A 27859-nucleotide genomic window follows, 5' to 3' on the forward strand; every position below is an offset into this window, starting at 1 on the left:
TGCTGCCCGGGAGCTTTGCACCTAATCCAAACGGGGTGGGTGGTAGCTGAAAGTGGCCTTCTATTTATAGCGTTGCGCCGTAGAGTGGTGTACTGGGGCTACGATATTTGTACATGATATATTCCAGATATGGGCTGAAATACATATTTGTATTGCCATGTGCATCTCCCCCCCCCTCTTATTGCGCTTAAGGGAATATCTGTACTGCCCAAACTTGATAATACATTAAAGGACTGTCAGAATGAACCAAAATGTCAACACATTTTTAGAGACGTCTATTAACATTGTGAAGTTGTCAGATAAGCACAATAAATAAGACATAAAACCTCTTAACAGGTCTCTGTGAGACATTTGGCTTTGTGAACTGGCTTTCATGGGTTGGTACAGGCACGAAGCTGTATTCTTTGACGTCTGAAGTAAATCATGAGCTCAGTTGATGGGGCTCTGCTTTGGTGATGGTGGGGGAGCACCAAGATGTAAAAAGATGTGGTACCCACTCTCTATATCTCCAAACCAAATATCTTAGAATCCGGCTAGAACAGAGATTATGATACAGGTTCTGAGGCATGTGAACAATGTTGATTGCTTAAAAATACTCTTAATATACCCTTATAAGTTTGACTCGGGTATGTATAGTTTTAGCTTTTTTACCACAAACTGTAGCATACCCATTGAGTTTTTGGAGGACAGTCAATATAGAAAATTTATTTTAAGTCCATATGATTATACAGACCAAATTCACTGCAACTTCAGTTCTTTAAAGTCCAATGCCAGTTCTAGAATCAGATTTATTCACACCTCTACGTCAGCCACCGTGTGGCTTCTAGTGGGTTGGAGCTTGGTTTTCTCCTATAAAACAGGAGGCATAGACTAGATAAAATACCAGAACTTTGCCATTTCTTACAGTTTTAACATACTGATTCTATTGTGGTAGAGACTGCTCTCTGCCAACTCAATAACCTGTAGTTCCTTCTTTTCCAGACTAAAAAACCTCTTAGATAATCAGGAGTGTTGGGTGACTGTATTTGGAGATAGAGCCTCCAAGGAGATAATTAAGGGTTAATGAGGCCTTAAGGGTAGGGCCCTAATCCAGCAGGACCTATGTCCTTATCCTTCTCTGAAGTGGAAGAAATGCCAGGGATGCATGTGAACAGAGAAAGGACACAAAAAAGAAGACTTCTACCTATAAGCCAAGGAAAGGGGACTCAGCAGAAGCCAGCCCTGTTGGCCCCTTGATCTTGGACTAATAGCTTCCAGAACTGTGAGGAATACATTTCCATTGTTTAAATCACTCAGTCTGTGGTTGCTGTTAAGGCAACGCTAGCTGACAAATTCATATAGGGAGTGAGGGGAAGGATGCAGGAATGTCATGGTGGTGGTAGCAGTGTGTCCAGTGAGAAAACATTTCCCAGTGGTCCTTGAAAGCCGGGGTAGCCACTGAGTTATCTGTAGAGATTTTTGGGTGGGTCTCTTGGTAAAGCTTATTAAAGGTAGCTGACCCAGTTGGGGTGCATCCTTTTTTTTTTTTTTTTTTTTTTTGGTCTTTGTTTCATCTTCTTTCCCATTGTCTGTAAACCTGATGGCTGGAGCCATGGCAGTTATCTTGTGACCATGAGGTGACCTTGAAGAAAGAAGCAAGTGGTAAGGATGGTAGAACAGAAGGGATAGCACCACCCAGGTGCCAGATGGATGTGGGAAACCATGCCAGCCCTAGGTCACTTATTTCTGACTTCTATTGCAAGAGATTAAAAATAAACCTCTATCTTGTTTAATAAGCCTCAATTGTTTCGGTTTTCTATTACATTCAGCAGCTAATGTATATATCTGTGAAGAAGCTCATTTGAACCAATGGTACAATAATAAGATACTTTTATCGTTCTTATCCCTGTTTCTGCTCTGTATGTGTCAAGATTGAATTTGTTAGCATCTTCCAAAGTTAGGGTTGATTTTTCATTCTGGTCCAGTTCTTGCTCAGATTCTTTTCATTGCAGTGAGTTAGACATTTTAGGACACCAAGAGCCAGACCTGATCCCCGGTTATTTTGTGTGTGTGTGTGTGTGTGTGTGTGTGTGTGTGTGTGTGTGTTTGTTTTGTTTTTTGTTTTAAACCCTGTTTATTTCTTAAGCAAATATGACTGATACAGATTTCACCCATCTGGATAGATTCTTATCCAGGTAGCCTGGGGTCCCCAAGTTGGTATGGGTCATGGGCTTGACCCAAAGGAGTTTGCCTTTAACCAACCTTCAAGCTCTTTATGGAGGGGCATCTGTTTCAGATAGGATAGTGGGGGGTGGGGAGGAGCTATCCCGACCCTTTTGTTAACTTGCTCTAAGGCAAACATTGTGAGCAGAGTTCTTGAGCCAAGTTCTAGTAACTGACCTCATTTGGATGACTAAGGGCCAGGTTTTTTTGTTTTTGTTTGCTTTTGGGGTTTTTTTTTGTTTTTGTTTTTGTTTTGTTTTGCTTTGCTTTTCATTAGAAACACGCATAATTTCTAGGCACAAAGGGATTATTTATGGGGAATTTGCAAATGTATGTTTTGCTTCTTTGTAGCATTATGGGTAATCTACCTTTGGTGTTGCCAGATTCTTGCTTTATAAAGGTATATGGGAGTGTTAATTCCATCTTTCCCAACACAAAGGAAAAATTCTAGTGAGTGTCAGGGGTTCATCAGATCTATTATTGATTGAGAGTTTCCCTTAATTCCATGTTTCAAAGCTCTATTCACTAAGCCACTCCCCAGAGAAACCCAATTCAGTGTAGGCGCTGATTTGCACTCCTAGGAAATGTTAACAGTTCAAAAATAGTATTAAAAGAAAGAAAGAACTGTACTTGGAATTTTTTTCATTTATTCAAAAAGTGTTGAGTATCTACATGTGTTAGGCACTGGGAGTATGCAGGAAGAAGACAGATCTAGTCTAGCTTTTCCCTATGGAGCATGCAGTCTCGAGGGGAAGGTGATATTAAACACCACACAGAAACAAATTGCATTGTGCTCAGTGCCTGGCCGGGGAGTTTGGGGATACTGTGAGAATGCTTGGCAGCGAGATAAAGGGCTTTAGCCTGGAGTCTGGAATGGTGGTTCTCTACTGGGGGGTTGATCTTGCCCCTCAGGGAACATTGGACAATGGCTAGAGACTTTTTGGTTGTCAGGGGGATGATTTGGCAGGGAATTGCTACTAGCATCTGGGGCTGGGGTGCTGCTGAACATCCTTCCAGTGTACAGAACAACCTCTCCTCCAAAGAATCAGAGATCTGGTCTAGTGTCAATAGTGTTGGGTTCCGGGTTGAGAAATCTTGGAGTAGGGGCTCAAGGAAGGGATCTTGGAGGAAGGGATATGGGAACTCAGACCTGAAAGAGAAGCAGAAATCAGTTAGGGGAGGACGGGCATATGCCCAGCAGGGGCAGGAAGTTTTTGCAGGAGGGATACAATGGAGAAAAGACAGGACTGGAGAGGTCCAGAGAGGGGCAGAGAAGTTTAGTAGGGCTCAGGCAAAGCAGGGTCTCCCAGAGAAGCATAAGGCTCTTGGACTTTGTCCTTAGAGCAGTGGGAAGTGGCTGAAGGGCTATAATAGGACAGTGACATGATTTAACTTCCCGTTTTAGAAACTCACTCTGATTGTCCTGTAGAGAACAGGGATTAGAGGGGGCCAGTGTGGATGCGTGGGACCAGTGAGGAGGCTGCTAGAACTAACTACGCGAGAGATGATTAAGAGTCTCTGAGACATGGCAGTTGATGGGTACAGTGGGCCGAGAGAAAGGAGGGGGTCACGGATGAATCAGGCTTTTCTCATGAGCTGTGGGTGGCTACTGGTGCTGTTTACTGATACAGGCGCTAATGGAGAAGGACCAGATTTAAACATTTTTAAAAAATTGTAGTTAAGTAACCTAAAATTTCTTTTAACCATTTAGAGGTATACAGTTCAGTGGCATGAAGTACCCAGACACTGTTTCTAAAGTTTACTTTTAATTTGAGGTGAGGATGAGGAATTCAATTTGGACAAATTGAGTTTGGGGGGATGTGAGATGTTAAGGTGCCATTTCAGGTGGGCAGTTAGATTTGTGGGTCTGGAGCTCATTGGAGAGGTCGACTGCAGAGATATTTGGGAGCAATTTGAGTAGATTTTTAAGTTTTTTTTTTTTTAAAGAGTAGAGTCTTAATTGTCAAAGTAAATCCATTTGAGCTCTTATTCAAAATTTGTGTGTACACAAGATTTGGTAGAAGCTGGGGCAGAAAATAGTTTTTATCTGTATGATATAAAGCTATAGGTTTTACACACACAAAAACACGAGTAAAGGTACCATCGAATAAGATTTGAATGTATCTCAATTATAGCAATGCTATTTTCTCCTAGGGATATGACTTATTTTCACTTCTAAAAGAATATTTTATGGTCTGTAAAGGTGATATGTTTTAGTTTACATCATTGCTTGCTCTAGGATGCTCGAGGCTCTTTACACATCATGCTGAATTTATCTTCTCTAGATCCTTGAGGGTGGCTCTTCATTTATGAGGTGAATGAAGTAAAGGAAGGTTAATGGCCAAGGCCTGTTGGATAAATAGCTCTGTTCCCTTCCCTTGAGCATCTGGCTAGTTATGCACCCCAGTGTGTCAGCACACAGGAGAATCACCTTAGTGTCTTGAAGAATTCCCTTTGTTAAGGGCCGCTTTGTTAAAATGTAGATTAGGGCATCCTAGCTCTAGATTTTTCTGGCTCAAAAGATCTGAGAGGAGGCCTGTGGATTTGCATTTTTGTAAGGCCCCACGTGGGTCTTGTGTGCTGGCAGGTGCAGGAACCCTGCCTGGGCCACCCGAGGCCCAGGTATAAACTGGGACTCTTGCTAGATATTTCCTTATGTATCTGTACAATGTAAAGATGATTGCTGGTTGCTTTGTCTTTAAAATGAAATAAGGAGATGTTTTGGAGACAGCAAAGCGTGGATTTGAGACCTGATGTGTCCTGCTCAGATATTTCATCTCCTTGGGAAAGGAACCAGAAACCCCAGAATTCAAACTAAGCAGTTTTTCTCTGGTTCCAGCATCCTTTTGGAACTGGCAGGTTTTCAAATGCTACTGGAGGGGGTGTAGCAGGGGCAGCAGGAGTCTCAAGAACTAGAGATTAAGTCGTTAGAGCAAAGGTGTTTGGACAGTTGACAAGTTCCTAACAGCATTAGGACATCTCAGACTGTGGCTCCCATGGATTCAGTGGTACTGACAGGGAGAGCTTCTAAAACCACTTTTTGTGTTGCAGAAATAAGATACCCCAAATTTAAGCATAGATTGTATTTTTTAAGTTAGTTTGACACCTAATTATTGAGTACTACTCTTACAATGCAAAGGAATTATATGAAGTGCTGATTTTTTTTGTGGTTGAGTTTGTTCTGGAGTGGGTTGGGTGGCCAGGGATTCTTCTGCCCCTTACCTATGACTCAGCCTATGAAACATGCTTATGAGGGTGGTGTTTTGCATCTCTCCCCCGAACCTCTGTTTCAGTTGGCATATGGGTCTTCATAGTATTTGTTTAAATGAGATATGAACCAAAGAAGCAAAAATGACCTTTTTCTTTCTAAAATACACAATTATTTCCTATTTCTTTATATTTTCTATTTACTGCCCTTCCTATAAGTACATTTACCCTCCGGCACAGAGAATATATTGGTCCTGGCCAAGTTTGTTTACCAAGTGAAGAAAAATTTGTATTCCAACCTCTTTTTTCCCATTGACTTTTTTTGATAAAACAGAGGATGTGTTTCAGGTGGAGTAGGATCAATAGGGGTAGATACTGAGCGGCTCAAAAGAGGACTATCATGTCTGTGCGCTCACTGCCACACTTGAGGAGAGGCCCGCCCCCGCCCCCCCGCCAAAAAAAAAAAAACAACAAAAACAAAACCCGCCATCACTTCTCTTGGTGGATCACCTAGTAAATGGTGCAGAACCCATGGAATGGGGCATAGCAGTTCCCTGGCCCTAAATGATGTTCAGCTGTCTCCTTGCGGAATTGTGGGGCATCCTCCCCAGTGCAGCACATCACTTCCTGAATTTGCTCTTTGGTACCTGAGCAAAACTCTTTCTTCCCATAGGCTGGGTACTGTCCTGAACCTGTACATGCACCAACTTACTTCATTCTTGTTTTGTTACCCCGTTTTACAGGGATGGAGGCAAAGACCCTGAGAGCTCAAGTCACTGGCCCTATGGCACCTAGCTACTAAGTGGCAGAGCCTAGATTTGATGGCACGAGGTGTGAGTCTAGATTCTGTGTACCTGACCAGCGTGCTGTGCTAGTCCTCCTAGTGCAGTGGGGCCTGGAGGCCAGGTCTCCTGTACTGCAGCCCCTTCCCATTGCACTTAAGAAGCTTTAGGGAGAGAACGCCTTAAAAGAAAATCTTATAAACTCCTTAAACTACTGCCATCTTTCTAGCTTCTCTCTGCCTGGCCATTCATTTTTGTCATCTTTTTTTTTTATAAATTTATTTTTTATTGGTCTTGAATTTGCCAACATATAGAAAACACCCAGTGCTCATCCCCTCAAGTGCCCCCCTCAGTGCCCGTCACCCAGTCACCCCCACCCCCCCGCCCACCTCCCCTTCCACCACCCCTAGTTCGTTTCCCAGAGTTAGGAGTCTCTCATGTTCTGTCTCCCTTTCTGATATTTCCCACTCATTTTTTCTCCTTTCCCCTTTATTCCCTTTCACTATTTTTTATATCTTTACAGTTGTGTCCTGAAATGTTGGAGTTCCCTCGCTCCTGTCTTTCCATCTAGTCTTGTGGCTTTGGTTCCCTTGGACTGTGGGGACACTGTTGGCACCTCTCCTCTTGACCTGGGTACAGGCTAGGGCTGGATATATCGCCTTGAATGTCCCCAGCATCTCAGGATATTGGGAACTAAGCTGACTTTTCTGCTCCCCTTACTTCATTCTCCAGCTTGTGAAGGGCCCTGGTGCATACCTAGCCACTCCCTCTGAAACCCCAACTCACCCACACTGCTCTCTCTGCCTCACCGGCCCCTCCGGACTTTCCCTTCCCCACCCCATCACTGGTAGGGTCTGCTCATAGCCTGTAGGTTCTGCTGCTTTAATGGCTCAACACCTGCTTTTGCTCACAACCTGCTGTGCCCCGGCAGTGCCTCACCTGAATTCCTTCTCTTACCTCATTACCTGGCTCCATGAGCTTCCCAGGTGGCATGTTTATGCCTTGTTTTTTTGTCCCTCCACAGCCCACCCGATGCTACTCTACAAACCTGTCTAAGACACACATTTCAGCATGGCATTGGTTTTCTTAGAAGCTTTTCATGGCCCTCACAATAAAAACAGACTCTGACTAACACTGACCCCTTTCATAATACGGCCTCTATTGTCTCATCTCTAGCCCCAGTTACTCCACTTCCCCAAGTATCTGTGCCCTAGTCTCTCCCCTCCACCACAAGTGTCCGTGCCCCAGCACTTCCCTCCCCCATATATCTGTGCCTCCCTGTCTCTCCTGCCCCTAGGTGTCCATGTGCCAGTACTCTCTCCCTTCAGGTGTCAGTGCTCTGGGTATACTGGACTGTTAACCAAGCTTTGTTGCAGAAGCCTATTTCCAGGCCTCCTTGCTCTTGTAACCTGAAGTCTCTGCTGCCTAGAATATACTGCCCCAATCATGACGTTGAGCTTGGTACAAGTAGTGCTTAGGTCTCTGGAAGCCTCCCCTTCCCTCTGCTGCCCTGCCTTGGGTAAGATGCTCTCTGTTCCCACCCTAGGTGCTCCCTTAGGGACTTCCGTTAGAATGACAGTCATTAGAGTGGACACTTGAGGGCTTGGTTGTTGACCAAGGGACCTGTGTGTCACTTAGCTCCTTGGGCAGCTGCTGCTTCATCTTATCTAGCCCCTAGCATGACATGTGGCACTAGTAAACACAGCCACTCTCTGATTTTCTGTTGCACAAATGAAAATGTAAACTAATAGTAATGACAATAGCTGCTAAGGCCCAAAGCATTTAGCATGTGCCAGGCCCTGTTCTAGAAATGTAACGCATGCTAAATCATTTGATCTGTGGCTGCACGTCAGGGCTGGTTGTGTCCTGGGCCCATGTGGAGTGCGAGAAGGTGGGGGCTCCATCCTCAGATTGCGCAGTGGTGCCTCAAGGTACGTGGATGGAGCTGGTGCCCAGCATGTGCACCACCCCAGGGACAGCAGATTTGTCTGAAGAGGAGGAAGGAAAGGCAGGCTCGGTCCCCATCGCTGGGTCGATGCGTTTGTTGTTTCCCTGTAGCTCTGCTGCCATGGATTATCTTCAAAGCAGGTAATCAGAGCTAAGTAAATGGTCTGTGGGCTGTGCATCCTGGCGCTTTGGGCCTCCCCTCCTCTGGACCACCTGGAATTCAGCCTGGAAAGCTCTGGGGAGCTGGAGCCACTCGGGGAGGAGCTGTGCTGGGTGAAACATTTTGTAAGTAGGTCACAGGAAAGCGAGTGAAGCCCCACAGGCTCCCTCTCACAGTGTGTCAAAAGGAAATGTGGGGCAGAGCCAGTATGAGACCCTGGGCCTCGCAGGGGTCCTGGCTGCAAGCTTCCGGGGGGTGTGCTGGGGCTTTGTTCTGGATGGTGGGGCTGGGGACACCCACTTTCATTTCCTCCCTCCCGGCTTCAGCGTAGGGCCCGCGACCACCTAGACACCGCCCAGACTGACAGTGATCATTGCACCACCAGCGGCATCATTGCAGCATCTCCTGAGCTTTTAATATGCTGAGCTGCACGCTAAATGCTGTGTCCATTATCTCACTTAATCCTGGCAGCACCCCTCTGACTGAGGTTATTTAGTGTCTCAGTGGTTTTTTTTTTTTTTTTTTTTTGTGTTTAACACGGTTTCTATGATGGATGTTCCTGGGAGAATCTGGGAGGACATACCAGGGACTAGGAACAAAATGGAGTTAGGAGCTAGGAGGTACACTCATCTTTCCTGCATGGGCATGGGGTCCTTCGCTCCCTCCCAGGAAAAAGAAAAGAAACTTGATTAGTGTTGCTTAAATATGTTGCAATTAATTCCTCTCCAGTTTTCTGGCACTCTGGGGGCTTAGGCTGGCCTATAAATCTTAGTCCCAGGTTACTTGTAAAATCTTGATTTATCTCTTAGAATAGGTGTGCTAACACATTAGTTAGCTTGAATTATTTAAAGTTATCTCGGAAAGGTCTTATTTCTATTGCCCGTCCTGATTTGCACTTTAAATATAGTTCCCTGTAGCAATTCACAGGAATTCATGTTGAAAATAGAAAAGGGAAAATTACTTTTAAACAGCAGTTTGGCATATAAGAACATGATTTACCTTGGAATAGTTCTCCAAGTGCACATTAAGGCCAAGCTTTCAAGAATATTTTTTCCCCACTGACTCTGGAAATTAGTATGAAGCTAAACAGCAAACATCCAGCCCCAGGTGGCCACTCCCTTTGGCAGAGTTGGGGGATCATTTCCTCCCTCCTCCTTACCCCCACCTCTCAGGCACGCTGTGTTAAAGCCCCACTGTGTGTTCTTATTAGGGTCATTGAAGGTGACAGGTAATTTCTTCACTTGCTGATTTTTCTCACTTTCTTCTTTAATTTTACCATTTCTCCTGCATTTGCAGCAACTATGAAAGCCAGGATTTTGTTGGTGGGAATTTTGTAAAGGATTCATTATTTTAAGATTGGGTTTATTAGTGGCATAGCATATTCTGTGCCTTCAAAATGCACTTGGTTCCTTGGTGATTTGTTTTATTTAGATTGTAGAAACATAAAGATAAAACCAACTAGTATTTCTGTAAATATTAAATGAGGCTTATCTTGCCATATGATTTACTCTTATACCTAAAAGTAACTGATACATTTCTTACTTTATTGCTTTACTTGTTTATTTTTTAAGTAAGTTCCATGCTCAGTGTGGAACTTGAACTCATGACTCCAAGATCAAGAGTCACATGCTCTACTCACTGAGCCAGCCAGGCACCTCCTTGTTATTGCTTTAAATATTGTCTACTTTATTTCTGTCATGGGGAAAAAAGGAGTTCTTAATTTCACAGCAGAGTGTGATCGGGACAAATGACAGTTGTGTGTGTGTGTGTTTTAAAGATTGTATTTATTTATTCATCAGAGACACACAGAGAGAGGGGCAGAGACATAGGCAGAGGGAGAAGCAGGCTCCCTGTGGGGAGGCTGATGTGGGACTTGATCCCAGGACCCTAGGATCATGCCCTGAGCCAAAGGCAGACGCTCAACCACTGATCCACCCAGGCGTCCCTCTGTGTGTGTGTGTGTGTGTGTGTGTGTGTGTGTGTGTGTGTGTGTTTAAGGATATTTTAACTTTAGGCCTTTGTATTTTCAATGGGAACTAAACCTAGTTTACTCTTCATTTAAGTGTTGCATGGATTGGGGTATGCTATCTTGATTATGACAAGGAGGATTTGTGGAATTCACTTATTTTATTGGGAATGTCTTCCCTCCATATAATTCTTACATGAAACATTGTCAAATGACATTAGTTGCTTGCTTATGAAAGGCGATGTGTTAGTAACTCTCAGAACCAATACCAAATAAAGACATGTTTTCTTCAGTATAGAGTCTACATTCTAAAGGGCTTTCATGTTGACATACTCTTCTTTTTACATAGCCATCTGGCCTGCAAAAAAAGTGAGGAAAGACTAAATCCTGGTTATTAGATGATGAGTCACTGAACGTGTTAAACCGAGAAGGTTTTTTTATCTTGACGAAAGAAGGAATTCTAGCCCAGAGAGCTTTGACTGTCTGTTTGAAATTAAGAATTGATGGAGTCAGCAGAGAAGGATTTTGAACTTAGAGTTGTGTCTTACTTAGATTGACCACGGTTTTTGTATCCTGCAAGTTGTTGGAATGTTCTCTCTTGGAAATCTGTGGTGCTGAGTGATATTAATGTGTGGTGACTTCCCTATATACTATTCATTAATAGTTCTATTTTTGGTATCTTCTTGAGGGCTTTAAGTATGCATGCTAGTTTGGAGGAAATAAAATATGACAAAACCAAAGAATTAAATACCCAGAAGAATTTAAAATGGTGTTTGGGGTTAAATCTCTCCTTTCTTCTTAGAATTTAATGATGATTTGGGCTTTGTGGTTGCCTTATTTTGTCTGTGTGTCTCTCTCTCTATGTGTGTGTGTGTGTGTGTGTGTGTGTGTGTGTGTGTGTAAGTATAAAATGATAAAGCAGATCAGACACTCCTGAGAATAAGTTGGTGTTGGAGGACACACTAAATTCCTTTATTTTGCTTGGTGGATGCTACCTAGAAGAAGGAGTAAACAGCCTGTAAATAATGGGAATAATGGGATCCCAGCACCATTGTAAAGACTTGCATTTATTCATTCATTGATTCATTCATTTGATAAATATTTATTGATGTCCTCTGTGTGCTGGCTGTGTTCTAGATATGGGGCAGATGGTAAATAAAATCACATTCCTGCCTTCATGGAGCTTACAATAAACTAATAAGTAAGACAAGCAAAAAACACATCAATACGTATTATATTAGTGGTGGTAAGTGCTCTGGAGGAAAAGAAAAAGTGGGGAAGGTAAGGAGGGGTGGAGTTGGGGATTTATTGTTTATATGAGGTGGTCTCAGGGAGGCCTCCTGTAACACCTGCTGTTAACTAAATTCTACACATAGAGGTTCCTTTGGCTTACATTTCAGTTCCACCCTGCCTTTTGAAATGTCATCCCAGAAATGGAAATGATTAAATGACGTCAGTCATTTGCTTCTTAGTGTGAATGTTTTCGATTATTTCCTTTGAGCATGTGTTATGTGGAGAGAGAATTTGAGGCAGTGGCTGTCTGGGCTTCAGGGTGGGGAGGGACCAGAGGGGGGTTCTGAATGGGGGAGGTGGTCTGTTGCTTCTCAGGAGGGTCTCTTCTGTTACATGGGGGAAACCTACTGCTGAAACTCCTTGTATGATACTACTGTTTCATGGAATCAGCTGTCCTGCACTTTTAGTACATTACTGCCCTATGCCATTGCCCATTTTCTCCTGGGGATGCTAATTAGAGAAAGCAGACTCTATGAGGTGTTTTCCTCTTAGCCCTTCAGGAGGCATGCACTATAAAATTAAAGTATGTTATTTTTTTGTCCACTTAACCTTCCTGACTATTGGGTTTATTTTGCTTTGTATTTTCCAAGTGTTTCTGTCATGTTGTTTTGTTTTTCTTGTTCTTCTTCTAAATGTAGAGCCCAGGTGTGTCTGTAGGGATATCTTTATCTGTTTATGGGCTCCAACTCAAAACATTAAATCATTCTAAATAGAGAATGATTTTAACTCCCTGACTCTCTTGGCTACATCGCCGTAGTGGGCTCTGTTACCTCCTGCCTGCATGTGGCAGCATTATCTGCACCCCACTCCTAACCTGGCCGCCCCTGAAACTGAAAGCTTGCCCCAGATTTAGCTCTGTTGCCTGCCAGGCTCTGGCAGTGATTATGTGAGTAGGAATTGTACTGCTTCCCTCTGGATTCTCGGGAATTCCCCTTCCCAGAATCGAGGTTGCGAAGAAGGTGTACTTTGTACCCGTAGACACAAAACAGTATATAGATTCTAATTTCTTTGATGTAGTATTTTTTAAGCTGGTAGCCTAAGCACGTTGGCTCCCCACCGACGAATAATTTCAGGTCCAGTGATGAAGGTGGCCTGCGGTGCTGGTTTGTAGCAATGCAGCTGCTTTTAAAAATGAGCAAAGTGTGTCTTATTGAAGTACTCCTTTTTCCTTATTTTAAGCACCAGTATTGAATGTGAGAATGAATCCTGATTGATAATTTTCATGTAAAAATGTTTTCTCTTTTCCAGCTTTTGCTTTGGTTTCTGAAGATACAAAGAAAGAGGTCAAGCAATCTAAGGTACTTTTCTCATCAAATTTACTCTTCCTGTCGGAGATTCATTCGTATTTTTTTTAATGGGAGCTATAATAATTTCATCTTTCAATAGTTACCAATTTTTTTAATGAATTAATGAAATGTTGGTCAACATAGATTTTTAATCCCTAGTGGCAACCTACAGATAAGGTTGATGAAAAAAAAAAACCCTTTAATAGTTAAAGCAAAAAAAAAAAAAAAAAAAAAAGAAAAAAATAGTTAAAGCAGACCAAGTAGGTTTCATATTTCATTTTAAGAAAAAGTATTTTGAAATGGAGTAAGACATTTTAGAAGCTTGCTTGGATACTGTGGTTTTCTCTAGTCTGATTGCATCTAAACTTGGGCTTCATTTTCCCAGTCTGAGAAAGTAGTCTTAGGCTATGTCCCCGGGGTCACAAGAGCCTGAGTATCCTTCTCCCTGAAGGTGGCACTGTGTAAGAGACCCCAAAGGTGACTTCCAGGCTCCTTGCACAGTTGTACCCAGCAACCTCGGATGGACCCTAGGAGACCAATGGAGATAGGACAACACTTACCCAGATCTCAGAGCTGCTGCTTTTTCATCATTGATTATGTTCAAGAACTTCACCTAGAGTTTACCATTTAGGCTTTGCATTAGATGAGTTTAGTAGGTGAGAAAGAGAAACAATATATTTTTTTAAATGAGAAACGGTAGTTAAAGAATATCAATTGTCTTGGGATGCCTGTGTGGCTCATTGGTTTAGCGTCCGCCTTTGGCCCAGGGCTTGATCCTGGAGTCCCGGGATCGAGTCCCACATTGGGCTCCCTGAAAGGGACCTGCTTCCCCACTCTGTGTTTCTGCTTCTGCCTCTCTCTCTGTCTCTCATGAATAAATAAATAAAATATTTTATTAAAAAAAAGAATAACAGTTGTCTTTATCATATTAGTTAAGGCTCAGTTGACTTTATTTTTTTTATCCCACAATTAGTGTAAAAACATTTTTTAATAGGAAGTCTCTTTTGTCAACAGAGTATTATCTGTTCTAACTGTATTGTAGGTTTCCTATACAGGAACAATAATAATGATTTCCTTTGGTTTTAAGATCCTTTGTGTTTAATAAAACATTTTCCGACATTTCACTTAATTTGATTTTCCCAGTGATCCTCAATGATCTCAATTGCTAAGCAAACAAATATTCCCATGTATAGGCATACCTCGGGGCTAGTGGGTTTGGTTCCAGACCACTCCAGTAAAGTGAATACTGCAATAAAGCGAGTCAAATGAATTTTTTGGTTTTCACTGCATAATGAAAGTTGTGTTGATACTATATTGTAGCTTGTCAAGTGTGCAATAGCATGGTTAAAGCATATACCTCAAATGTAAAGTACTTTATTGCTAACAAAAAAATGCTAACCATCACTCCACCACTTTTGCTTTTAGCGAGTCATAATCTTTTTGCTGGTGCCTCCACCAGCTCTTGCCTCAGTGTCAGTAGCTACTGACTGAGCTGTGTGGTGGTTGCTGAAGGCTGGGGTGGCAGTGGCAATTTCTTAAAATGGACAACAATAAAGTTTGCCCCATCAATTCACTCTTCCTTTCACCAATGATTTCTCTGTAATGTGTGATGTTGTTTGATAGCCTTCCGCAATAGGACTTCTTTCAAAACTGGAGTCAGTCCTCTCAGACATCTGCTGTTGTTTTATATCCTAAGTTGATGTACTTTCTAAACCCTTTGTTGTCATTTCAACAATCTTTACTGTGTCTTCACCAGGAGTAGATTCCATCTCAAGAAGCCACTTTCTTTGCTCATCCATGAGAAGCAACTCCTCATCTGTTCAAGTTTGATCATGAGATGGGCCCATTTTTTAAAAAAAATGAATTAGAGTTGACACATACTGTTACATTACTTTCAAGTGTACAACATACTGAGTAGACAAGTCTGTACATTCTGCTGTGCTCCCCACAAGTGTAGCTCCCATCTGTCACCATACAACACTACTGTAATACCATTGACTCTATTCCCTGTGCTGTGCCTTTTATCCCTATGACTTATTCATTGTATAACTGGAAGCCCGTACCTCTCACTCCCCTTCATCCATTTTGCCCATCTCCCCCACCAGTGCCACTTCTAATTTTAGTCCTCTTGCTATTTCCTTGACAAATGTAGTTAGTTACTGCCTCTGCTGAAGTTTTGAATCCCTTAAAGTCACCCACAAGGGTTAGCATCAACTTCTTGCAAACTCCTGCTAACGTTCATATTTTGACCTCTTATCATGAATCCTGAGTATTCTTTATAACAGGTAGAATCTTCTTTGCCCAGATCCATCAGAGAATCATTACGAGGTCATTAGCCTTATGAAATGTGTTTCTTTTTATTTATTTATCTTTAATTTTAAAGAATTTTCATTCCAGTTTAGTTAATATACAGAAGTCATATGGTTTCACATGTACAATGTAGCAATTCAACGATTCCATGTATTACTCAGTGCTCATCAAGATAAGTATACTCTTAATCTCATTCACCCATTTCCCCTATCTCCCTACCCATCTCCCCTCTGGTAACCATCTGTTTGTTCTCTATAGTGAAGACTTTTTTCTGTTTCTTGTTTTGTCTCTTTTTTCCCCTTTGTTCATTTGTTCTTAAATTCCACATATGAATGAAATCATATGGTATTTGTCTTTCTCTGACTAGCTTATTTTGCTTACCATCATACACTCTGGCTCCATCCATGTTGTTGCAAATGGAAAGATTTCATTCTTTTTATGGCTTAATGTTCCATTGAATATATACACCACATCTTTATTCATTTAATGATGGCACTTGGGTTGCTTCCATAATTTGGCTATTGTGAGTAATGCTGCAGTAAGCATAGGGATATCTATCTATCTATCTATCTATCTATCTATCTATCTATCTATCTATCGTCCTCCTTTTGAATTAGTGTTTTTTATTCTCTGGGTAAATACCCAGTGGTGCGGTTGCTGGATCATAAGGTAATTGTATTTTTAGTTTTTTGAGGAACCTCCATACTGTTTTCAATAGTGGCTGTAAACAGTTTGCATTTCCACTAACGGTGCATGAGGGTTCCTTTTTCTCTTCATCCTTGCCAACATTTGTTTCTTGAGTTTTTGATTTTAGCCATGAAATGTGTTTCTTAGATAAGACTTGAAAGTCAAAAACTCTTTGATTCATTGGCTGTAGAATGGATGTTGTGTCAGCATGCATGAAAATAACATTCATCTCATTGTCTCCATCAGAACTCTTGGGTGACCAGGTGCATTGTCAATGAGCAGTAATATTTTGAAAGGAAAATTTTTTTTGAGCAGTAGGTCTCAACAGTGTGCTTCAAATATTTAGTAAACCATGTTGTAAACAGATGAGCTGTTATCCAGGCTTTGTTGTTCCATTTATAGAGCACAGGCAGAGTAGGTTTAGCATAATTCTTAAGAGCCCTTGGATTTTCAGAATGGTCAGTGAGCATTGGATTCAGCTTCAAGTCATCAGCTGCATTTGCCCCTAAAAAAGAGAGTCAGTCAGTCCTTTGAAACCTTACAGCCAAGCATTGACTTCTCCTCTGTAGCTATGAAAGTCCTCAATGGCATTTTCTTCCACTAGAAGGCTGTTTTTTCTATGAAGAACCTCTTATGTAGTGTAGCCATCTCCATTAATTAACTTAGCTAGATAATTCTGGATAACTTGCTATTGCTTCTATACCAACATTTGCTGCTTCACCTTGTACTTTATGTTCTAGAGCTGGCTTCTTCCCTTAAACCTTGTGAGCCAACCTCTGCCAGCTTCAGACTTTTCTTCTACAGTATCCTTATGTCTCTCAGCCCTCACAGAATGACAAAGTTAGGGCCTTGCTCTGGATTAGGCTTGGGTTTAAGGGAATGTTGTGGTTGCTTTGTTCTTCTGTTCAGACCACTCAGAATTTCTCCATACCAGCAAGGTTTCTCTTTCTTATCATTCATGTGTTCAGTGGAGTAGCACTGTTAATTTTTTCCAAGAACTTTTCCTTTGCATTTACAACTTGGATAATGTTTGGTACAAGAGGTCTAGCTTTCAGCCTATCTAGGCTTTCAACATGCCTTCCTTCCTAAGCTTAATTTAAAGTGATTTAAATTACTTAAATCATTTAAATCACATGTGACTTTTCCTTTCACTTGAACACTCAGAGACCACTGTAGGATTACCAGTTGGTTTATTTCAGTATTGTTGTGTCTCAGGGGCTAGGGACCCAGAGAAGAGGGAAGGAGATGGGGAGCAGCCAGTTAGTGGAATGGAACACACACAACATTTGTCATTGATGTTATCATCTTATATGGATGCAGTTCGTGGCTCCTCAAAACAAATACAATACTGACATTAAAGATCATCATAACCACATGTAATCATAATGAAAAATTTGAAATATTATGAGAATCATTAAATTTTAACACAGAGACACAAAGGGAGCAAATGCCATTGGAAAAATGACACTGATGGACTTGCTCGACAAAGGGCTGCCACAAACCTTCAATTCCTAAAAAACACAGTATCTGCAAAGCATGCTAAAGCAAAGTGCAATAAAATGAGGTATGCCTTTATAGCAGAGAAAACTCACCCTCAAAGAAGTTACATGATTTGAGTGGGGTCATGTGGCAATTAAAAGGTGAAGTCAGATTCTAAATTTCCTGAATCCTTGTATTTTTTCACACTGTAATTTTATATTATGCAGCTTTGTGCATTATAACATGTATGTGTGTTTGGCAGTAATAAAGCTAATTTGTAATGAATTTAAAGGGCTACCTAAGTGATATTAATAGGGAATTAAAACTTTGCACAGTGAATTGAGAATTGTAGCATATACTTTCAAGCATAGGTTCTAACTCACCTTTTTAAATAGGGAAATATATATATCTGTCTTCTTAAATATATATACACATACAAACACATATATGCACACACACACACACACACACATATATATATAAATATATATAGAAATAAGGTGAGTCTTGTATCTTAGTGTCATCTTTCATGTAAAGGTATTAAAGTCCTTGAAAAATGTCCTTAACCCCACCTGCAATTAGGCCATGGAGCCAAAAAAAAAAAAAAAAAAGCCATTAATCCCCTGAGGAGAGACAGCGATAAAACGTCTACTATAGACCATACCTGAGATTGGGAGCTAGAGAAGAATTAATTTGTCTAAGGTCGCCCAAGGTCTGTAGATGAACCTGGAGATAGGAGTTAAGGCTTTTAACAACAACCATGGTAATTTGGGATTATCATTAGTTGATTGTCCATGAGGGCTGGTCTCCCCCATGCTGCTCAGGAAGAGCCACCTTCTGTCCCCCTCACCTCACTGCTGGCTTTAGGGGCCCAGGCAGGGCTCTCTCTAGAAGGCAGGCAGCCCCGCTCAGGGAGGGGGGCCCACCCCATGTAATGTTCAGACTCCCTGGTTGGCATCAGGGCTTCACATCCAAATTTTGGGTGCGGCCAGTGCCCTGTTGTACCTCCTGGGGCCTGCCCTCTGGGCCAAGGTTCCTCTCCTAGGTTCCTGGTCCCTGGCACTGACCTGGACTCTGACCTAGCTCAGCTCTCAGGGGAACCTGCTCCCCACCCCCCGGCCCCCCGCCACCCCCTGGCTTATGCTTCAGGCTTTGATGCTGCCTCAACCATGGCCATGTATATGCTTCAGCTTGCACTTTTGCACTTTTGCCTGTGGTGGCTTATGACGTTGTGCCCTGGGTGATGGAGGGATAGAGTTGGACACTGTGGTTCACTTCCCTTCTCTAACACTGATATGCTGTGGGATTGACTCACCTTCACTGCCTTGGTTTCCTCATCTATGAGATGGGGTGATCTAATTCAAAAAAGCTGTTTTGAAGATTATGTGTGTGTGTCCATCCCTTTAAACAGTGCCACACCCTATTTAAATGTGTACCTGATACAACAACAAGAAGTATGTTACTCAGCCTTGCAAGAGGAACTTTAAAAAAATCAAAAGTAAAAAGAAGGACAATAGACCTTATTGCTTTTTATCAGTTAAATTTCTTTTATGGTGTTAGTTGACTTCATATGAAATAGATGATGTTCATGATGAAACAGAGTTGGATTTAACAACTATCGAGCATTTTCTTCAGGTAGATTCTATCTATGCTCAACATTTTATTACCAAATGAAACTCCCACAGCAATCTTGTGATGTAGGTCTTCTAATTATTATTCCCGTTTTACAGAAGAGAAACTGAGGTGCTAGTTAGTAAGTGGTGGGGGGAGAATTAAAACAAGGACCAGCTTATAGCTGAGTCCATTGATGAACACATCTTGATCAATTCTCTTTTTTTAAAGACTTTATTTATTTATTCAGGAGAGAGAGAGAGAGAGAGAGAGAGAGAGGCAGAAACACAGAGGGAGAAGCAGGCTCCATGCAGGGAGCCCGATGTGTGACTCCATCCCAGGACTCCAGAATCACGCCCTGGGCCGAAGGCAGGCGCTAAACCACTGAGCCACCTAGGAATCCCCTGATCAATTCATTTTATTCAACATCGGGGGGCGGGGGGCAGTTGGTTGTTTGCGACTGGGTACAAGATGCCATTTTACTTCTCTTCCTAAAAGATTTTTTTAAAAAAGATTTTTATTTACTCATCAGAGAGAGAGAGAGAGAGAGAGAGAGGCAGAGGCAGAGACATAGGCGGAGGGAGAAGCAGGCTCCATGTGGGGAGCCCCACGTGGGACTCGATAGCAGGTCTCCAGGATCACGCCCCAGGGCCAGAGGCAGGCACTAAACCGCTGAGCCACCCAGGCGTCCCTTAAAAGATTTCATATCAAATTCTTTTGAGGATGTCTTGTCTTCTTTTCATGGAGCATTTGTAAATGAGGCAGTACATATGTGGATTGTGAATGTTGAAATCTATCGTGCCTTAATAAATAAAACCTGTACCAAAGGGTGATTTGGATTTGTCTTTTCTCAGCTAGGGTAAGAGCTGTTTGTGGGGTGGATACATGAGTAAGAAATCTCTTTCCTATCTGAATAACAATTCAGTTGACTCACAAAACTTTGACAGTGAGCACATTTTGACTGAAACTGATAGTCTGTGTAAGAAACATGTGGCAGCAGAGATAATAAAACAAACCACGTGTTTCTTCTTAGGAAGAGCTAAGCATTTTCACGAGGGAAGCTGGAGACAGAATTTTAAATGTCCTGTCAATTCGTTCATTTAGTCTAATTTTCTTTCTCAAAGGGGAAATTGCCCAAGACCATTTTGGTTCCATTCAGTTCACTTAACCATTCTAGGATGTTTTATTTTTACAGTTTACAAATTGAGCCATTCGCAATTGTTAATCATTTCTGAGCTATTGTTTTCAGCCAGTTGGAGCTGCAGGGCTTAATAACAAATGGAAAGATTTGTAATTTTGGTTAATTTTCTTTGGTTTCACAAAGAGATGTGGTAGGAAGTCCAGTTGATTTCCAGCGTAAATTGAGAAACAAGGAGTTGAGGGTATTTTGTAAAAATCTTTCAGCTTATTGCTAAAGGAGACTTTTGTTGTGGGTATCACTTGGAGCTCACTCTCAAGTGTGCTTTCTTCTGATGCATATTTTCTGAAGAATACCTCTGGAGAAAGACGGCATACATTATCACTTGGATGTGCAAAAAGAACATTGGAAGGAACTCAGAAGACCTAGATTTTTATCCTGGTTCTGTGGCTAGAATGACTATTGGACTTTAGGCAAATCCTTTCCCTGTTCTGAGTCTCCATTGTCTCATTTGTAAAAGGGGAGCATTGGTTTACATAATCTCTAATGCTCTCTCTTTTTAAAAACATTATGGTAAAATAAACATAACATTAACCATAACCATAACAATTTCTAAGTGTACAGTTCAGCAGTATTAAGTATATTCATACTGTTGTGCGAACAATCTCCAGGACTCTTTTCGTCTCACAAAACTGAAACTGTCCCTATTAAACAGCTCTCAATTCTCCTTCCCCAGCCCCTGGCAACCACCCTCTACTTTGTTTTTATGAATCACATTGTGCTGTAAGTAGAATCATACAGTATTTGTTTTTTTGTGTCTGGCTTATTTCACTTAGCTTGAGGTCTTCAAGGTACATTGGTGTCATAGCATGTGCCAGAATTTCCTTCCTTTTTAAAGCTGAATAATATTCCATTGTGTATACACTATATTTTCTTTACCCACTCCAATGCTATTTTTAAATCTAAGCTTTCAAATTTTCCATGATCCTCACTTCCCAGCCAAAGCTGTGGCCTTGAAAGGAGTGGGCAGCTTGGCCAAGGGGTGGGCAGCAGGTTAACGGTGACTGCTCAGTGGCATTTCTGGTTTCTGAGGCTGGCGCTTCTTCTCCGAGGGCAGACAGTTAGACTGTGGAAGATGCAGTGAGTCGATCTGTGCTAACTTATGATGGTAACCTGACTTTGGTTCAGCACAAAGAAGTGGCTAGAGCATTCCAGTATTTTTTAGTGGGCTTTTCCAAAAAGTCCATGTTTCATTAGGATTAAGTAAAATGTCACTTGATCCTGAGGCACAACAGATCAGTACACCACAATGAGGTTCTCCTCTGCTCCGTGGTATTTCTACTCTTGAGACAAAGATAATGGCAAGAAATGCTGCCAAAGGTAGACGGTGCCCTATGTTTCCCTCTCCTCCCTGTCTACCGTCATGATCCCTTTGGCATTCTGATAATTTACATCTCTGTGTGGCTGTATCTTGGCTTGGAAGCTGTTCTCCATTTTGTTGGTAAAGGCTCATGAATGCATTTCTTGTTGCAGCCTGTGAAGAAAACTGAAGGATATTTGCCACTGTCCAGTTGTTATAATTATAGTGAATGGCAGTCAGAAGCAGAAAAGGGCAATTAGAGGGAAAATTCTTTTCCTCGTTTGCTGGAGAAGACAGGGAGGATGGCAGATTTAGTGGCTGACACTTTGCACTTTGGCAGAGAAATCTTTTATGAGCCCCTCCCCTAATCTACTCAGGATCAGGACCAGGTATTTCTGTGCCCACGTCTGGATTTCTGTCTTCCAAGCTCTGCAGCTGTGAGATGCTTTTTCTGTGCTCGTGAGTGCTCCTGAGCCACAGGCTGCCTGCTTCCTCGGGCTCTGCTGAGGCCCCCAGTACTGCTCCTCAGGTGGAGGAGCACATCATGGTGATGTTCTGGATGACAGTGTGTCTGAGCCCACAAGATGATAAATACCATAATTAGTGGAGCTCATCTTCATGAGAAACACACTGCCAGCATTGATACTGTTTGTTTTGTTTACCATGCTTTTGAATTCACAGGATTTTTAAATGAACTCACCCCAGAACATTGTGAACCAGTTAAGAGTTAGCTTTAGCTCCATCTTATCCAGGAGGAAAGAGGCTCAGTTCAATTAAGTGACTTGTCCAAGATCACATAAGAAAGGGGCAGCCCCATAGGAGGGGTCATCTCTGCTCGCTCCCCCATACATTTTGGTTTGTTTCTTTAGGGAAGCATTGCCAAACTCTCCTCTTCACCGTTTTCCCCTAAATGTTACTGTGTACCATGCATATTTATTTGGTGTTTTGCTACCTTTGTTACATGGAGAGATTTATCTTTTTCTCTTTTGTCCAAAATACAGAATTTGGAGAAAAGTGGTGTCTCAAGGAAAAGTGACATAGGTAAGTAATGTTTTTTTTTTTTTTTTGACTTATGAGTATATACCCAGGTATATATTTCTTATAAATTATATTTCAGTGAAGTGAGTTTCTGTTTCTTATTTTATTTATGAGGTAAATATCCTTGGGCAAATACATGTTCCATCTTGGGCCTGACCCAGCATCTACCCTCATGAAGACATGGGGAGAACACTTTTCAGATTGACATGGTGGCATGTGATTTGTACCGGACACAACTGCCAATATTGTTAGATTGAATTCATTGACTCTCATTTATTGAGTTTCCAATTAGGGTGGATGACTGTGCCAGGTTGCCACTGTAGGGGCGATGCGGATGAGTAAGACACAGTCTCTGTCATTAGAGGCCCACACTTAGTGGGAGAAAAGGACTAACCTCTGCCTGGAGCCAGATTTTCTACATGTTGACTTGCAGTCATCACTTTCCCTAGAGATCAGCTTACCAATCATATCAGTCAAACTCATCTTGAGAACCCTAGTACAGAAGCAGCTTCTTGGATCCTTGTAGACATCCTGTAGTTTCCCTGGCCCCTCTGTACCCTTACTCATACTCCTTTTCAGAAGATTGTAAGCATCCTCAAAAATGTGACCATGAAGTCACAGTTGTTGTTACTATTGTCATTTTCTTATGAGAAAAATGCCCCAGTGTGATGAGAGGATAAAGCTGGTGTCTCCTTGGACAGTAGAGAAAGGGCACATTTTCTTTTGTTGGCTTTCCTTTCATAGGCCTGGGTTCTGTGGAGTCTAGAAGGCAGGAGAATGACCCTGGGTTTTTTTGGGAGGATAGCTTGTGCTGGGGCACCAGGCATGCATGCATTCAGCTCTGAGACTGGCAGATTGAAGGAGCCTTGTTGGTTCATTGTTTTTTCTTCTTTATATTATGACATCCTGGATGCTCAGCCACTCCTCCCCATGTGGAGATGTTCTCTATGCAGCCAACATTTGTGATTTTGGGTGTTTGTATATTTATTTTATGGGAGCTTATGGGGTTTCTGGGGCTCCTTATAGGAAATGATTATATTTTACTTTTAAGGAGGGGGTGGAGGGGGGAACTAAAGAGAGAATCTTAAGCAGGCTCCACCTCTAGCATGGAACCCAATGTGAAGCTTGATCTCACCACCCTGAGATTGTGACCTCAGCCAAAATTGAGAGTCAGACACTAACCAACTGAGCCATCCAGGTGTCCTGAAAAATCTGAAAATGGTGATTAAATGAACTAATGTTGCTAGTCTGGGATATGGGCTTTAAAGTACCAAGGGGAAGTTACCGGAATAAGTAAATCAACATTCTTACAATTACAAATGGCAAATCTAATCATATGTGATCACATATGTGATCATATGTGATCAGCCTATCCAGAGAAGACCCAGGGGCCTTATTTGCCACAGTGTTAACATGGGTCTGCAGGACGGGGATGAGCTACCAAAGCAGTCCTCTTAGAAGATCAGTCTCACCACACTCAGGTTGGGGCGGCCTTTTTTCTGTTTTGGCTCACTGCCTAGTCAGTAGGTTCATGGGTGACAATTATTTTCACCAAGTAGAACACAATTGAAGTGGTCTGTCGTGTGTGTGTGTGTGTGTGTGTGTGTGTGTGTGTGTATTTATCCCTCAGCCTCAAGTCCTAAGGCCTCTTGCTATTTGACTTTTATCAGAAGAACTGCACACTGATTCCTCATCAGAAAGACAGCAGCAGGATGGAATCCATGTTTGTAAATTACCTCTGACCGGGAAGGATTAGCACTTAGTAGGGCATTTGGCACATGATAGGTGCTCAACACCTGAGAAATAGAGGACCTTTGATTTCTTTCTCCTTCAAAGAATTATTATTTCTGCTTTAGGGATCTTTCCTAACCACTTCCTTGGTTCTGTCCTTGGTTCTTCCTTGGTTTCTTGTTCTTTTCTTAATACTCTGCTGCTTACTGTTGGCCTCAGAACCATACGGGTTCTTTCCCAGCCTTGACTGATTTCTTTACCTTCCCCTTCTGGCCCATCATGTGCCTGATTGTTGTCAGGCACTCAAGGTATGACCCATTTATTGTCCATTCCTGGAGAAGAAACAATGACCATCTGTCTTGAGTTTTTATAGTGTTTTCGTTGGCAAATTGCAGTGTGTTCAGAGAGGTGTGACCGACGTGATAAGGAAATAGGGGGATTGTCTTATTTTGCTCAGTTGACTGGGCAGCAGGAGCTTGAGAATCAGAGGCTGGAACAGCATAGGCAGAGAAGACTGCCACTAAGGTCAGTCCTGGGGTCTAGACTCAGCCAGAATGTGATCAGTTAGGGAGAGTTCAGGATGTCTGTTAGACAAGTCTTTCTTGGAGCTGAGATGACGAACATCAGGAGTTTGAATATATAAACAGTTTCTAGCACCTAACTGTGCTAACTTGTCCCTCCCAGTCACCACCCCGCCAACCCCCCAGAATGGAGGTGGGGCTGGATGGCTTCTCAGTGATATTGTGTCATTCATTATTAATAGGGTTTTAGGAACTGGGTTGGGTACACCCTTCCTCTTTTGCCTTATCACCAGTAACTGCCCCATATGGATCTTATTTCTTAGCCATATGTTACTGTTTTCAGAGCCCTAATTTCACTACTCTCCCAAACCTTCACTGTTCCCTCTGTCCATCAGACTCCTCTCACCTCTTCTCTGGGCATCCCCAGGACAGCGTCCTCATGGCTTCTTCTGGGAACTCCCCACTCTTTGGGGTCCCAGATGGCTCTGTGGCCCTACCCCAGTTTGAAAGCTTTTAATCTATAGATCCATTCTCTTAGTGTGGCACTTAAATCCTTCACAATCTGATCTGGCTGAGGCAGCCTCCCTCTCTAACTTTATCACTGACTGTTCCCTTCATCTTTTTCTCAGAAATGCCTGACAGACTCCCCCGGTCATCTACTCCTGATGCTGCAGAGAGAAGGCAGGCTGTGGGCTCTGTGATAACCCTGCTTCCTTCTCTGCCACCCTCTGTGTCTGCAGATAATTGCTGCATTTTAAAGGAAACTCAGGAAATGCCCCTTTCCAGAAACCCTCCTTACATTTGCTCCCCCTCTGTGCTTCTCTAGTTCCTCTGCTTGGCTTTGTGTTGTGAGGGCTGCCTTCTGAACTAGGCTCAGGCTCTTACTTGCTGGGACTGTGCAGCCTTGCACAGAGCTTTGAACTCAACGCAGATTTAGAGATGTTTGCTGGACGAGTGCTCATAGCTCACGTGATCAAGGCATGATGATTTCTTAGTAGCAGAAAAAACAAATACAGCTTATAGCATGCGACTCCGGTCTAAGCAAAGGGGAAGAATTGACTTTTTTCCTTCTTGTAAAGCCTCTTCCCCATGTGGAAGAACTGTTGTTTTTGTGGGATCGGTGAGAGTTTTGCTTATCTGGTAAAAGAAAGGCAGAAGTTGATTGCTGCAGAATTAACCTTTTGACAGATGGATTTGCTCTTTTAAAAACTCTATTATGAATTATTTTGAACATACAGGAAGCTACAAAGAGTAATGGGCATCCACGTATCTACCACCAAGTTTAAGAAATATAACATTCCTAACATAGCTGAAGCCTTTTAACTATATGATCTTAGTTTGGTGTTTATATCATTCTCATGTAATCTTTTATATTTTCTGGTCACATATGATATGGTATGTATATATATATATTTTTTTCGCATTTATATAGTATATATCCATCTTACATATATTTGTGCTTATCTTCTCACAGACCATTGATTTATATGGTTATTCCTTTGTAGCTTGTTTTTTTTTTTTTTTTTTTTTCAATCTGTAGGATTCATCTATAATATCCACCTGGACTGATGCATCAAGTGCTAGTTGATTTCCATTGCTGCGTAGTAATCCAATTGTGTATGTTGTTAGTGGATATTTGAGTTGCTTCAAATTTTTTCCTTTTACACAATCCTGCTGTGAGCACTCTTGTTATATATCCTTTTTTTTTACAGGTATGCAAGTTTCTCAAGGATGATTAGTAGGAGTGGAGTTTCTGGGTCATTGGGAATGTGTGTCTTCAGCTTTATTAAATTTTGCAAAAATTATTCTCTGAGGTTTATTTATTTCATTTCTAACAAAAGTAAGTCTTTATAACTCCTCTTGTGATATGTCACTTAACAGCAATGTTTCAGATAGTAGATAGGCTATTACATTTCTGTTGAAATTTTAAGATACTTGTTTAAGTCTTATCTGTGTGTCCTATTTATAGAGCCAAGAAACTGATTTGAATTAGGTAGGTAGGTAGGTACATGGAATGTTCATATTTATATAAACTCCTACAGGAAAAGAATTAGGTCATATTCAGTAGGTTGTTGAGCATTTCCTTTTAAATTTTTTATTAAATTTTAACCAAAGAGCATTTTGGATTATTTTTAGGATCTAGATGGCTCACTGTGGAGCTATTTGTTGTATGAATATTTGAGTGAGTGAATAAATGAATGGAACTATGGAACTGAACATAGGAACAATAAAATTTAAGGAATAAAATTAAAACCAGGTTACGTCTCTGAATCGAAGTATTAAAGGGAAAGGCACATGGTAGGGGGCAGGTCCCCACCATTGCTGTAAGCCTGCCTGGAAGCTACAGTTTATATGAAGTCTGCCTTCTGCCAATGCCCCTGTCTGGTGGCAGGCTGCTGACACGATGGCTGTTTCTATCTGTTGCTTTATTGTAAGCTCAGGACCTAATGTGTTTCTCCATTGTGGGGACTGAGCAACCATCTTTGCTGTCAAGCAAGTAGTCTTCCCTGGTCAGGTGGGCCTAACATACGAGGGTTTACTTTCTGCTAGCCATTGTGAGAAAGCTGGCCACCCTGAGGTGAGTCCCTAGGGGGCTAGTAAATACTGCCAGTGTTGTTGTAGATGGGCTTTTATGCAACACTTCATGTTGAAGCCCTGCTCCTATAGAATTGTGGCTGTTTTCCTGGAGATAACACTTAATTCTGGCTAGGTGCCATGGTAAGTAGAGTAGAGGTTATTGAGTTATTTATTTGCAAGTACTTGTGACCTAATGGGTCAGAAACAGTCCCTGTTGAGTGTCATCTTAAAGAGCCATCCAGAACATTCTTGAAGTCATGTATTAGTTTGCTAGGGCTGCTGAAATAAACTACCACAAATTGTGTGCTTAAACAATAGAAATGTGTCTCACAGTTCTGACGGGCAGAAGTCAGATCAAGGTGTGGGCAGGGTTGATTTCTTCTGAGGCCTTTCACCGTGGCTTGTAGATGGCTGTCTTCAGTGCATGGCTTCACATCATCTTCCCTCAGTGTATCTGTGTCTAGATTTCTCTTTTTGTAAGGATACCAAGTATACTGGGTTAGGTCCCCCACTAACAACCTCACTTGAACTTGAGTGCCTCTCTGTAAAGACCCAGCTTCAAGT

At 41.9% G+C, this 27859-nt stretch overlaps 1 protein-coding gene across 2 annotated transcripts in view; it reads left to right on the forward strand.

Annotated features, from left to right (window-relative positions):
• B3GLCT (beta 3-glucosyltransferase) overlaps positions 1-27859 on the forward strand; it is a 126227-nt gene that overhangs the window by 1843 nt on the left and 96525 nt on the right. The window contains exons 2-4 of one of the 2 annotated variants that reach the window (XM_041765841.1): positions 12806-12855; positions 22430-22469; positions 26431-26558. In XM_041765841.1, the coding sequence (XP_041621775.1) occupies positions 26450-26558 (109 nt within the window). In that variant the 5' untranslated portion in view covers positions 12806-12855; positions 22430-22469; positions 26431-26449. The remainder of the gene's footprint in view (positions 1-12805; positions 12856-22429; positions 22470-26430; positions 26559-27859) is intronic. The other variant, XM_041765842.1, reaches the window with a different exon arrangement.

This window comes from Vulpes lagopus, chromosome 8 (assembly GCF_018345385.1).
Source record: "Vulpes lagopus strain Blue_001 chromosome 8, ASM1834538v1, whole genome shotgun sequence".
Lineage (NCBI taxonomy): Eukaryota > Metazoa > Chordata > Mammalia > Carnivora > Canidae > Vulpes > Vulpes lagopus.